The sequence below is a fragment of the Macadamia integrifolia genome, chromosome 3 (genome assembly GCF_013358625.1).
Source record: "Macadamia integrifolia cultivar HAES 741 chromosome 3, SCU_Mint_v3, whole genome shotgun sequence".
Classification (NCBI taxonomy): Eukaryota; Viridiplantae; Streptophyta; class Magnoliopsida; order Proteales; family Proteaceae; genus Macadamia; species Macadamia integrifolia.
Window position 1 is genome coordinate 35353274 of NC_056559.1, and position 14864 is coordinate 35368137.

The 14864-nt window shown below is 36.6% G+C and overlaps 1 protein-coding gene across 1 annotated transcript in view; it reads left to right on the forward strand.

Annotated features, from left to right (window-relative positions):
• The first annotated feature begins 918 nt into the window (after positions 1-918).
• Positions 919-14864, forward strand: part of LOC122074690 (protein FAM135B-like) — a 19519-nt gene continuing 5573 nt past the window's right edge. The window contains 11 exon segments of the mRNA XM_042639635.1: positions 919-1891; positions 2028-2113; positions 2732-2886; positions 3083-3147; positions 3367-3570; positions 3715-3769; positions 6937-7128; positions 7579-7712; positions 11003-11183; positions 11377-11436; positions 11531-11785. Of these exon segments, the coding sequence (XP_042495569.1) occupies positions 1725-1891; positions 2028-2113; positions 2732-2886; positions 3083-3147; positions 3367-3570; positions 3715-3769; positions 6937-7128; positions 7579-7712; positions 11003-11183; positions 11377-11436; positions 11531-11785 (1554 nt within the window). The 5' untranslated portion in view covers positions 919-1724.

Consider the following 14864-nt stretch of genomic DNA (forward strand, 5'->3'; position numbering starts at 1 on the left):
TGGATGCTTGATCTTGGTTTTGCAAAGGCCAAAAACCAAAGTTTTTGTATATGTGTAGATTGTGTAAAGCGAAAGACTTTTTTATATAAGTACCCATTAATAATTATTAGTATATTTATATGATTATATACTTAATACACATGGTTGGGTTGGATTGGGTTGGGTTGAGACCTTAACCCATGCCCAACTCAACCCTACCTTGGGCTTGAAAATCTCAATCCTAACCCACCCTATGAGTTGAAATTTCAGCCTAAGCCCTGTTCGGGCTCAGGGCGGACTAGGGTTGGTTCGGGTTGATTGGGCTTTTTTGACACCCCTAGGAATTGGTATCCAAACCTTGCTTCCAAATGACTATGTATCCTCTTTGAGATGGATTTGACTCCTCTCCTGAGCAATGATTGCTCAAGTCTTACACATAACTATCTAGCACGTATTCAGATGATGATCCAACTATTTTTGACACGATGCCTCTATTCTAGTTGATTAAAACATAACCATTGACCTAGATAAGCACCGCTCATGAAAGGAGCCGAGTCCCTCCAAGACTGCCATTGATTAATTTTGGCTGTACATTCTTCCTTCAAATTTATTGTGTATTTTTTTCTGGTAAAATTTATTGTACATTATTCATTCAGGAGAAGGAGAGAGAGAGAGAGAGAGAGAGAGAGAGAGATTTCTCCTTCCACATCTTTAATGACGATGATACGGTTCATCTCAAGGGTATTTCGGTAAATACAGGTCAATAACCAAAGCTGCAAAAACAGCTTTCAATGGATTCCCATCAAAGGGTAATACTTGAATGTCTTGCATGAGTGCTTCCTCATTGAATATAATAACGGTCACACCTAACTCACGTTCCTCTCCCTCTCTTTCTGTCTCTTTCTCTCTCTCCTCATCCTATCCATTTTGATTTCAGAACCATATAGAAAATTATAAATAAACAGCGTAAGTGTCGCTTGGAACGACATCAATTATCAAAAGACCATCTCACCAGCTCACCAGCTCACCATCAATGTTTCAAACTGTTGATGATTTTTCTATGTACAATTTACAAATTGCCATTGCCGTCTTAATCATTCGGTCCAAGTAGTAATAAATTTCAAAGAGTCCTGTTAGATATGGTGCAATTCAATTTCATCTCTTCGGATTTCGATAATAAAGTAATCAAGGGCTTTGTTGGATCCCAGAATCTTTGAGACAAGAACAGTATTGTCTCTAATCTGATTATAAGATGTGAGAACGTGATCGCGAGATGGTGGTGAATTGGTGATCGCTCTACGAAAGCGAAAGCTTCCAGCTGGAGGAGACCTGAGACCTGAGACCTGAGACCTGAGTCCTGAGTCCTGACTCTGACCTTCTCTCTGTCTATGTTTTTCTGTCTTCGACATTCGAAGACAAAACCCTAGGTCATTCATGACGAGGGGGAAAAACCTTTCTTCGTGGGGATCTGCAGATGTTGCATAGAGACTCATTCCAAACTTGCGTCTCTGCTTTGCGTTTGGGACGGATTTCTGTTTTACTGATTAGAAATTTTTTTGTGGGATTGTGTTAAATTTTGTTATTATTTGATGGGATGACATTCGAGAAAGGATACTTGTCTCGTCGGAGAACGAGGTTTGCGAGGAAGGAGATTCGGAGATTTGGTGGAGACTTTGGATTTCAGATTGTTTGAGAAGCGGAGGAGGGATGCAAGTTTCAGGGAGATTTTGGGACGTGAATCGCTTATGTTCCGCCGTCTCCAATTTTTAATTGGTATGAATTATAAGATCTCGTCTACGAAGAGGTTGCTTAATGCAAAGAGAAAACCGTGTAAGCCTGCTATGTTTGAAACAGTACAAGAAGTCGCCATCTACATACACAGGTTTCATAATCTCGACCTTTTCCAACAAGGGTAAGTGCTCTGTAGTCATCTTTCTTGTGAAATCGAAAATTGTCTCAATGTGAAGGAGAATTCTGTCTCATGAGTTGATATTTGATTTTCGCAAAGTTGAGTAATGCATTCCCTCTTTGCCCACTTCCATTTGCAGATGGTACCAAATTAAAATTACAATGAGATGGGAGGACACTAGATATACCTCTCCTGGAACACCTGCGAGAGTCGTTCAGTATGAAGGTACTTCCATCTGAAGTTATGCTGGCTTCTCTCTAACTTATGTTTGTATTTGCATCCAGTTGTTTCTTGAGACAGTAGAAAACCTCAAAACTGTAATTTCATTTTGAAGGTTTCCACAATATGATAATTGGGAGAATAGGTCCCACATTACTTGCATAGTTGGTTGTCTGATATGTGGTGCGCCTCTGCCATGAGACTAATTTAGCTTCAAATTATTGGAATTCAAATTCTAAACTAAATGCCTCTTCTCAGACTTTTGAAATGTTTTAATATAGATGAGCGGCAAGCATTCTTGAAAGACTTAAGAAACTAACGGCATGATGATATTTGACCTTAGTCTTGCCCTCGAATGATTTTCTACTTCTTGACCCTAATCATCCAAGCAGCTCAAAGAAGGCCTCTGGAGTTTCCAGATTTTGATGGTCCTCATAAATTTAAGCAGAAAATGAATCTGTCTTAAGTTTCCTCAAAAAATAACCACATCTTTTTGCTCTTCCATTGGACAAACTATAGAAGAGGATTTCAAGTCAGCATGGATCCTCCTCAGAAATTTTTTATTTCCACACCATATGATAATTTAAATGTGTTGATCAAATAATTCTAAGAGGGTTGATGCAGGGCCTGATTTGGGGTTTGATGATGTCATTGGAATATGGAGGATTGACGATAAGGAGAACAGTTTCTCTACACAGCCTTTTAGGATCAAGTATGCTAGGCAGGATGTTCCTCTATTTGTCATGATCTCTTTTAATCTACCACTTGGAAAATTTGAGGTATTCCCTTTCTCTCTCTCTCATCTGTGTTGGTAGTTACTAGTATCATATTGAGATCTATGTCCATTTTTATTGTTATCTTAAGATAACTGTAATGTCTCTGAATGTCTCAGCAATCTAGAATGTTTCTATTTGCTTTTAGATGATTGATACTGTTGCATTTAGCTTGGATTCTCACCTTAAATTTGATTTCCAGGCTCCTGCCAAATCTGCTGTGATTTTGAAGTTTGAGCTTCTGCATGCTCCAATACTGGAGAATGGGTTGGTGTACTGACTTTACTACATCTACTTGCTTACTTCCACCACAACTGTGTGTTTATTCATTTTACTGATTTTACTACATATACTTGCTTACTTCCAACACAACTGTCTGTTTCTTCATTTTTCTAACCTGTGCATGATTGGTAATTTCCAAGAGCAACAGTAACCTCTGTCTAGAGTAATTTCTAATCCTTGTTGACGAGAAGGCAATTAGTGTAGGTCCGACTTTCAAGCATCTTTGGACGCACTTCCTGCTTCCATCCATGAATTCCGGATTCCTCCCAAAGGCCTTCTGGGTTTGCATTCATATTGCCCTGTTCATTTTGATACTTTCCATGCGGTGCTTGTTGATTTAAGTGTGCATGTCACTCTACTGAAAGCTGGAGCCTACACTCCTCCACGGAAGGTATCCAGGTTAGCCAGGTGTCACTAACATTTCTATGATGTATACAAATGCCTATGCGCATTATGTTTGCATCTGTCCGTATCTTTATATTTATCTGTGTATATTATGTGTGTTCTGCATTTTAAATTGTTAGAATAACTTGTGGAATTGGAATATTTCAGTGATTCTCTTACAGTTGGAGGTGTTGCTCGTGAAAACTGTGATAAGTCCAATCGAGTATGTACTTCTTTCAGTTGAATCTTCTTTTACTCTCACGGTTTGACCTTTACATACCTTATTGAGACCAAAGTGCATATTAGTCAACACCCATTTGCTCAATGGTGGAAATTATTTTAAGTGAATAAAGTGGATTCTTTTTTTGTTGCTTCTCTTTATCTTCTTCTCCACCCCCACCCTTTTCTCTTTGTAGGATTTCAAATCTTTGTGTATACTGATTTATTCAAGTATGTATATTTTTAGTATTCACTCAAAACGAACTCAAAGCGATTGTGCTAACTGTGTAGAAAGATAAAATTCTTAAAGATCAGAAAATTTCAAGCATCCATCTAAATTTATTTGTACATAAGATTTGCGACTTAAACTCTGTTTCAGCTTGTAAAGTCTTGGGCTAGTCGTAGCTGAGATCTGGGATCAAGTCCTGCCTTCACCACTGGCACCTCTCCTGTAACCCCCACCCCATGGTGAATACAAATCAATTTCCTTTCAACTAATAGTATCTTGAGTAATCCATAAAGATGATTGTATTACCAGTTGAGCTTCCTAATGCATATTTTTAAAGTGTGATTTGGAAATCCACTACTGCAGCATTACTTGCCTTTCTATTTTCCAATGTGGACACACCTTAATTTGGAATACCAACTACTTTCAGTTGCATCAACTTTGTCTCTGGTTTACCCTCTGCCTCTTTCACGTGGTGTGTTAGTGGTTAGTTGTTTGAGGTGTAGATGTATTTTTGGTCCATGTAATCATATGAACTTCATAGAATTAACAAATATTGAGTTTTTTATTTTTATTTTTTAATTAATTAATTATTTTTTTAATTATTAGTTTTTTTTTTTGAAAATTTGAATTTGATTGGATAATATAAAGAAATTGGTTTGTAACCTCAATATTTGAGCATGTGCAATGACATTCCAGCTTTTCATAATGTTCCGTTTCTTGTGATTATTGGTTTAATCAGCGAAATGGAGTATTGCATGTCATTCTCTTCGAGAAGTTGCTTCCTCTATATCTTGAGCTGTCTATTAATTTTGTATTTCTTCATGTGAACAAGGTAATGACTATCTAATTATCCAAATGGGAACCAATAGCCTACAAAGATCTCGAACAGCAGGTTTCTTAATAACCTTCCAAAACAGCAATATCAGAAACCTGGTCAAAGGATGATCAGGTCTGGTTGCAACTCAGGTCACAAAGTCTTTTAGATGTATGAAATGTGTTGCCAAAATCAGAAGTGAATCCAACGATTATATTGGAAGATATCAAGGAGTTACAAAGACAGGAAGTTACTAGATATTAGAAACTTAGGATTAGAAACAATAGAAAACAGCAACTAAAGTGAAGAATAGCAAGTGAAAACAAAACTAGAAGGAATAGAAATAAAAACTTGAAGGAAAATAGAAGCTAGAGTATGTAAGTTGCTGCCGCAAGTTACCACAAGAAACAATAAAGAATTGCTGTTACTAAGGATTCGATGGACTGTTATGGTGGTTGTTCCTGCACTGGAATGAATTCTGAATCTGAGAACAAGGCAACAAGGAATCAGTGAACAGAATTGCAAGTCAAAATCCAAACAGAAAAAGGGAAAGAATTGTTGATACTAAGGATTCAATGGACTATTATGGTGGTTGTTCCTGCACTGGAATGAATTCTGAATCTGAGAACAAGGCAACAAGGAATCAGTGAACAGAATAGCAAGTCAAAATCCAAACAGAAAAGGGAGATAAACTGATATGCTCAGGGTGTTTTAAGTAGAAGAATAAAAAAAAGGATATGAACTAGGCTTCCCTCCTAGAACTTGACTAGCATCTCACTAGTCCAACCAACTAGGCATCCCACCAAGGGCTTCACTTCATCCCACAGTAATGGTGGTGGGGGTAGGACCCGTAGGTAGGATGAAACCCTAGTTTCAGGTTACACACCCTCTTAACAAGATCCTAAGCTAGGTCTTTGACGCCTCAAAAGATAACCCAGATCCCATAGCTAGATTAGGATTAATTTCTGATTGCAGATTTCAGAAATTAACCCAGAAAACAGAGCATCTGCAGGAGGTTTTACAACTGGGAATTATTAGGTAAACATGCAACCAAAGATAGACTAGTGTTTAAAGATGATGATCTAAAAAATAACCAAACATATTTTGTGACTAAAACCACAGTACAACAGTGATCAATCGACAGAAAAATAAACAGTGACTTACTTGTAAAACAGAGAATAGAGAGAGGATAAAGTAGCCAATGGCTTCCCACCAATAACCTGGACCAGATTCTCACTGTTCCAAAGGATTTGCCACCTTTCACTGAATCTCACAGAATAAAGAAACAGCTCAAGCCAAAATCTTATTTATCAAGATTCGTGTACAAGGCTGTAGCCCCTTATAAAATTATATAGTAGACTCAAAACAAACTCGAACACCAAAAAAGGAAGGCCTAAATCAGTCCTAAACTGATAAGGAAACATAAATTGACTAAGAAACTGAACTAAAATAGGACTCTCAACTAAGGAAGTAAATCATGTATTCCTACCTTCTACCCATATTTTAGTCCCATTAAAGTGGCCTGTTACAAAGAAAACCCACTGGACCAAAGGCTTAACATGTATAGAACCCAACCTAAGGCTTATTTCTACTAAAATAAGCCCATTTTTGCTGATTTTTCTGCGTCAAAAAGAGGTCTGAATCTCTCAGAAATTAGCAATCATATGCTTAACAAATTGTTCAAATTGTTTGAGTAGTCTGATCCCCCTCTACTTGTTATTTATAACTTTAATGAAATAATCAAATAGGAAATCCCTATGTACGGTAGGGTGAATCCCTTACAACTTAAGTCTTCCTCAACATAGAAATTATTCTAGAACTTCAACAAAAGAGAAACTAGAGGTTGGAATGTAGGACATTTGTCCAGGCTGTTAGAAACACTACTAACATAAAGAATACAACTTACTAAACTAGAAAATAACACTAGTAAACCCCAAAAAACCAAACCCATGGCCCATATTACCCGTTGGACACTCAGAACTAAACATATTGGTACATTCTTTTGCCCAGTTTGACCCAACTGATGGCCTGGTTTGCTACTGGCCTTCTTGTTCTTTTGAACTGCATCAAAAGTTCTAATTAAATTTATAGATTGTTAATAGTTGAGCTTTTATTTCTCACTTTTCAGGTGTTGGACCAAGGGGCTTATGGGGGTTCAAAACAAATTTCATTGCTGAAAGCATTGTTAATTGCTCGTGACATACTCCTAGAAGAACTACAGAATCTTAGCAAGGCCATAGATCAAAAAGTTGATTTGACTGATTTTATCTCAAATATGGGAATGAGACACGCAGCAAGTGAGGCACATAATGGTCTTGAGGTAGCTGCTTGCCCTTTACTCTTAGGCTCCGTTTGGTATCGTTCTAAAAAAACGTTTTTGGAGTTTTTTCATTCTATTGGAACGAAAAATGAATCTTCTGTTTGATGCACTTATGGTCTGTTTCTGTTTTTTTGGAACAAAAAGTGAAAAAAAAAAACTGAAAAAACGAGATTGGACGGAACTCCAAAATGGAGTTCCGTCTTCCCAGTTTCGTTCCATTTTACAAAAAAAAAAAAAAAAAAAAAAAAATCGTTCCCGATAAAAATCTGAAATTTTGAAACACCATTTTTTCGTTTAAAAACTGCATTTTGACACAGAAATTGAAATTTTCGTTTCTGACACGAAACGGCGTTTTTGGAACAGAAACAATACCAAACGGGCTCTTAATTCCATCTGTAATGTTGTTCTAACTTCTATTGGCCTCTTAAGTATTCCTCCGTCCTGTAGCAGAAATCAAATGGCATTATTGATTTTGTTAGTGATGAGGTGCTGCAATCTCTAAATAAGGAGAATCTGTCAAGCGCTTTCAGTTCAGTGGCAAACCAACTTTCATTTTTGTGGAATGCATTTCTAAAGTTTCACAGGTTTGTTTTGCTCTATATCTAATTTTTTTTGGCTTTTGGTATATCCTGTCTCTTTGGGATGGTTGTAATTGTAATGATTACAGTGGAAGTGTGGTATTTCTGTATCTTTTTTGGAAGGAAGGAATTCTCTATTTCGTGCCATATCAATGATAAAATTGAGTAACAATTAAATTCGAACCTGTTAAATATTGCATCAAAAGATAGGTTCTATGGGTGCTCCATGGAACAGTGCACTGTGGGATAATGTTTTAGTTGTTAAGTTATTATTAGCTTGTTATGTATCTTTAGTTATTTCATATTGTAATTTTCTAGCATTAGGCCTGTCGCCCATGAGGGATTACCTTGTATTCATCAACTTCTTTACTGTTTATATTGAACTATGTCTTTGCATAGTGCAAAGAAGCATCATATGAATCTTATAAAAATCGATTATTTTTCACTGGAACCAAAAGAGCTGGTGTTGAGTTCCAATACTCTGTGTCAAAAGATTTGGGATGGGCTTTGTCTCTTTTGATTGGAAATATATTGAAAGGTTCTTGTTATTTTCCAGTTCTCTCGTGTTGAACCTTAAATGCGATCAAACATTAGAGCATGGTTTTTAAAATTTGGATTTCAAACCCATTTCGACTTTCTGTTGTAAACAAAAAATTTCAGTGAAATTTCGGTCCATTTCGATGGTGCAATTTGGATAGTCATTTCATTTTGATTTCATTGAAAACTGAAATATTTCATGAATTTTTTTGTTATTTCGGCTGGAATTTTGACCTATGCATTGAATTGAATGGTAGAAAAAAAAAATTTAGATGGGTGGCTTGCTGTTTGCTTCATAATCTGCACTTTCCATCTGTATTCTGTCTGTCTTTTTTATTTTTTTCTAAATATAAATTGTAGACATGAGTAGTTCATGGAGGAAAAAGAATCAATTTAATGAACTTTAGAGTTTACACTGACTGAATTATTTACTCTTGCATATCATGACATTCTAATCCAAATGCCTATCTGTTCTGATATGCATTTGTGTATCTTTTAGGTTTGAAATTCATTTTTCCTTCACTTATCTGAGAAATGAAAGTATTTACCTTCATTAGCAAGGGCTGATATTCATATTTTGCATGTATTTTGTTATCTGATTATAGAAATATGGAGAATAATGGAAAACTGGGTATTGAATATTACTGTCAAACTGTGGTTTGTTGGCTTGGGGCATAGAATGGGTTTCTAAGTTCCAACACTGGTTAAGTTAAAATTAATGTTACCTAAATTTTGACTGAATTTTTATTTTGAATCCTCCTAAAGCCAGTAAATTGAGCTACATGTCTTCTTCTTCATCCTTCCACACTCAAGACGCCTAAAAAGGAAAAAGGGGGGGGGGGTGGGAGGTTATGAGGAATAATCTCAAACCATGGAAAATCCTTTGGGAGATGAGCTCAGCAAGATCACAGGAAATAGGATCTAGAACCAGAATTAAAGAAATTGTTTAACAAAATTAAAGAAATTATAAATAACGTAATCCAAAAAGGTCTGATGGGGATGAAATTGCATCCGAAGGTTCACGTTTTACATAGAGTTATGACCTGCGAAGTTTGGTCAGATTCTGATTGTTGGATCTGGAGTTATGGAGTAAACCTACTCTAATTAGTGTTCGCTACTGTTTCACCTAAAAGCATCAATGTATACATCAAGATCCCATCGTCATTGCTTGTAGACCTCATGCGGCACCAAGGGAGAAGAAATGTTGGGGAAACTCTTTCAGTGCACTTCCCAGGAGTCAAAACACTTGACCTCCCTGCTCTGATACCATGTTCACTACTGTTTCACCTAAAAGCTTGAACTATTAGGGAAGGACTACGTCAATGTATACATCAACAATTAGGAAATCTCAAAACTGCAGAATCAATGGGAAATTTAAGAACTTAGAACAGAGATCTATTAGTGATTCAAATTGATGATTCAACAGTGGACTATACTCATTTTCAGCAAAGTGAATCAGAATATGGTAGAATCACCAGTAACAAAGCAGCAACTAGAACTGATCTAGAAAAAATTAAAACTGAAATTCTATTAGAATGGTAAAACTGCAGGTTATGGGGTTGATAATTCTGACCTGAAATCACTTGGATGATTAAAAATAATAATAATAATAATAGAAAGAAAGATAGAAGAACATATAGAATAATATGATAATGAGCTGGAATTTATCTAACCCATGCTTTGTATCCACCAAAAACCATTGAAGAGAATCACTCTTCCACTAAGGAATCCACCTTAGTTTTCACTTGCAATCCACCAAGTAACACCAATGAATCTACAATGGTAAGCACTGAACTAATGGAGTCTAAATTAATTCGTGTGTCTGAATTGCTGTTTACATATATATATATATATATATATACACACTCCCAAAATATGAATCCTAACAGGACTTGAAATAACCTAATTCAACTAGTAATCAAACTAGCTACTTAATTAACCAATAAAAAACTTAAAAAAACTATTATTCTGACTAGGACTCTAACTTAAACTAAATAATAAAGGAAATTCTGTATTCTTAAGTCCTACCATTATTTTAGGTCCATTAAAGTGGCCTATTAAAATGAAAATCCCTGTGGACCAAAAACCCAACACATATGTAACCTTACCCAAGCCTTAATTCCACTTTATTAAGCCCATTTTTTCCAACTTATCTGCATTGGAATGAATGAATCGAGAAGCTGCTGGCCATGGACTGTAAGCAGGTCTCCGGCTGATTCTCAAACAGAAGGCTAGCTTTAAGGAGTGTTGGAGGCTTGGGCGAGAGAAGGTCTAAGAGGCCAAGAGCAAGATTCCTACCATCATGAAGGATTCGATAAAGAGATGGCGCACCAGGGGGGAGGTAGAGGCCCATGGAATAGGGAAAAAGCGTTACATACTGTAGGTTACTAAGAAAAGAACCAAGCAAAGCAATATAACACGCTGACAATATGTAACCCCTGCTGAACTTGTACAACTTGAAGCCCTATACAAACTGAGATTCTGGATATGAGCCACACTGCAACCAGAGAGCTGCTGTATGGCTGGCTTTTAAAGGTATAATTGTTTTGTTAATTCTGGATGCGTGAAACTACAGCTGCCAAAAGTAGACACAATATCTACTGTATCTACCTTGACCGTAGGTTTTCTGGGAGCTTATTAACTCAGAAACAGTTTTTTGGTACTACCCAATGTTTATCTTTGCTTAGTTAAGTTCTGCTACATTATCTCTGTTCCTTCCTATACAAAATTGGATCAGGTGCTGAGAGGTTTAGTTTCAGGGCTAACACAACCAAGATACTGGAATTCCTGCGGGATTCATGGGCCAATGATCGTAGAGCGGAGTGGTCAATATGGATGGTCTACACTAAGGTTCAGATGCCCCATCATTATTTGAGAAGTGGAAATGATGATTCATCTCAACATAGTGTACGTGGGAAAGTTTCAATTGCGAAGAGATAAGTGATGATGTAATGTGCCTATGAGCCCCCAGCTTTTTTTATTTATACAAGTTTTATAAGAATTATGTGAGAATACCTATGTGAAGTTTTAGCTCATTTGGACCATTTTGCATCTTTTTAACAAAGGTCAATAGTTATAATATTATATTGTGTGGTTGCTGAAGTGTAAATATTATCCTGTACATTATATGCAGCCAGCTGAGACTGCACATGCACGTGCCGAGCTTCATCGAAGAAGTATTGCACAAATGAGAGTGAGTTATTGTTCTTATTTGAATCTCTTTGGTTTCGACCTCGTATTTACTGTCATATTCACTTTGGAATTTGAAAAATATTGATTGCAAGCAGATAAACAATCGGTCAATTCAAGATATGCAAATCTTTGGTGATCCTTTACATGTCCCTCTTTTAATTGTGGAACGGGTTGTGAATGCTCCATTCCGTACTACAAGTGGCAATTCCTACTTCAGCTCTATGGACCGGAGGGATACGTCTTCCATAATTGTGGAACCCAGCATTAGGACCGTAAACAAGTTATGTGCTGCTGGCCCACACAGAAATGGTCGTGTTTTGAGGGTTGTGGTCTTTGTGCATGGATTTCAGGCATGTTTTGTTCCCCTTGCAATGAAAGACTTAAATTTAAGGTTCTTGATTTTTGTGCTATTGATAAGAAGATTTTCTTAGTTCTAGCAGCTCTTTTAATGTTGCCCAATTGCATTGGCCAAACATTTTTTATCTGCCAAGTAAATGGTTCTCTTTAATTCAGCTGAAGTTTTACATTATTTATCATTGATGAAAGAACAACATAAAAGATTGTTCAAATGATATATTTGTAGGCAACTAAATCTTTTAAGAAAGGGGGGGCATATGCTGCTGCATATCCTAGAGACCGTGTAGCCAACATGAGATGATATTGACAACTTCAAAAAAAAAAAAAAAAAAAAAAAAAAAAAAAAAATGGCTGCAATGTTATTCTCATTTAATGATAGAAATTGTTTGGGTAAGTAAAGATTGGTTGGTGATCTTTGCTGAAAGGACTTTTTTTTTTTTTTTTTTGGGGGGGTGTGTTGTGGGTGTTTTGCATAAGGGGTCTGCAATAGCTGATTGAAGGGGGTTAGATGGGTTGGCCTGATTAACTAAAGGCCTCATCCAGTAATGCCACTAGGTGAGTTTTTTTCCTTTTCGTAATAGTCATTAGGTTTTTCTTATTTATGGTTTGTGTATATTATGTACAGTTCCTTTTTGGCTATATGCCCTGTAAAATTTCAGTTACCGATCAAAACAGAAGAAAAAATATGTCACCATTGGTTTGTTGTAAGCTGATTGTAGAATTGAGAAATAGAAAATAAAATGGTAAGCAACCCAATTCAAATCAGAAGAGAAAATGATGCGTGATGGGTTAGCAGCCAACCCTTAAATCTGCAAGTGATAAGTCTATTAACCCCAATTTCCATGCTAATTAGCACTAAATGATAAAGCACTGTTAAATCGTACTCTTCTTATAGTTAATAGTCGCAAAATCTATGAAACCCAGATCCAAGTGAGTCCTTCTTTCATATATTATCTTACGAATCTTTAGTAGGCTTCAATATGGAATGTCAATATTGAGTACTTTTTGGTCTGAAAATTAGAGAGAAAGTAGGGCTAGGTTTTGGGTAGTTTTTAGTCAATGTATTGAACCTACTATAATAAGTTTAACCAACCATAGAAAGTGTTTGGACAATATACTTCAAAGTTCTGCCCAACTTATCATTGTTAACTATAACAACACTTAAAACGGAATATGTAACATCTTTATGAGGTTTGCTTGGCTGAAAAGACAAGGCATGAGAAACTTACTAGAAACCAGAATTGCAGTGAACCTTTAAACTGAAATATATGGCAGAAAACTTGAAGTAAATGGAACTCGCAAACTATAAACCCTATGAAGCTGAAACTAATATATCCTAGAGGGCCTGTGGGGCTGACAGGTAAAAATATCAAGGGGAGTTAATGGTCGGATGGGCAGAAACTTGCTAGGACAGAAAATAGAAAGTCTAGAAAATAGAAAAATAGAAAGTTAAGGAAACTAATTTAACTCATGATCTAACCATCTGATGAACACCATGTTTAGGTCGAATGAAGTAGGAAGGGGGGGGGGTGTAACATAGTTTTAATTTCAGTCCATGTTGATGGCTAGATTCCCAGAAACTGTCGACTGAAGATCAATATGTTGCTGTCCAATAGTGAACTGTAGACATGTAAACAGTGCTGGAAATTAACAGAACTTAAGTAGAACTTAGATAACATTATTAAGAATTGAATAAACACAAAAGAAAAGAACAGAGTTCACCTAGGAGTTGACCACGATGGGAGTATCAGCTCCTTGAATGTTGATCAGACAGTGAATGAAGAGAAAAGCAAGAGAGAAGATGAGAAGATGAGAGGAAGAATAAGAAGAAGAAGATATGACTGATAGGCTTCAGCACCTATGGCCTGGGGTTGGACTTCACCACCTTCCCTCTAAGGCTTCACCACCTTGGTTGTGACTGCTTCACGTCAGCCATCACTCTCATGGAGTAAGAATTATCAAACAACCAAAATCTTGGGCTAAAATCTTGGGCTCTTGTAGCCCTACCACTTTATTTATAATAAGCTTTAGAACGATACAAGGGAGAAAAACTCCCTCATGCATGGGGAGTATAGCTTGGCTGCCAAGAATTAGAAAAAGGAACCAACATGTTGGAAATAGCAAGTACATGAAAATAGAAACTCCTATTTGGCCTAAATTATTCACCAAGTACCTAATACATGGAACTAGAAATGATCAAACTAAATAATTAGGAACTCTAAAAGATCTTGGCAGTTTCTTTTCTTTCCCATGCCATCTGTCTGCATGGGGCCCACACTAGGCCATGCAAAACTCTCACATCTGGTCCCCACAGCCTGGCCTAGAAGCTGGCCTAGTTGAGGAGGACCAGAATCAGAACCGTGGCCACTGTTGTGGTACTGGTTCTGGCCTGGGACCTTCTGCTGGCTCACCTTAAACCAATAAGGCCCACTTTAATCCCATTAGAACTGTGTGCTTTCCATAAACCAACTCAGTTGGGCTTTAGGACTGAAATACCAACAGTATCCCTAGGACAACTCAATAACATTTCTGGACTTTGGACCAATGTTTTAAAACCCAACCTAGGCATAGAACTGAAAAAAGTCTAGGTTGGTTTGGTCCATTTTGACCCGCCTATGTCATCACAATGTGGCGATGATGTAAGCAAATAAGCTAGTTATGTCCATTCTTTCTTATGTCATTTATGGAAGACTAGTTCATAGCTACATGTGTATCTTCTTTGCAGACACTTCTAATAAGTTATGCTTAATTTTAGTAATCATCTATATCTCATTAGATTTAGATTTAATTTCCTATGATAGAGTTGGAGTTTAGGAATTTGATTTAACAAAATTTATAATCCGTTGAATCAAGGAAAGCTTATAATTCTTTGAAAATGTGATTCTCTCTATTAATGAGGATTTAATCAATATCCATCAATCATGGGGCTAATTAATATGCTATTAATCTTGAAGTCAAAACTATTCTATTTCATTTTTCACCTCAAAAAGGTTCCAAATAAATTCATAGACTTGTGACAGATCCAACTCAAGCTGAATAATTTTGAGTGTCTAGGTTGAATGGTTCACCAAA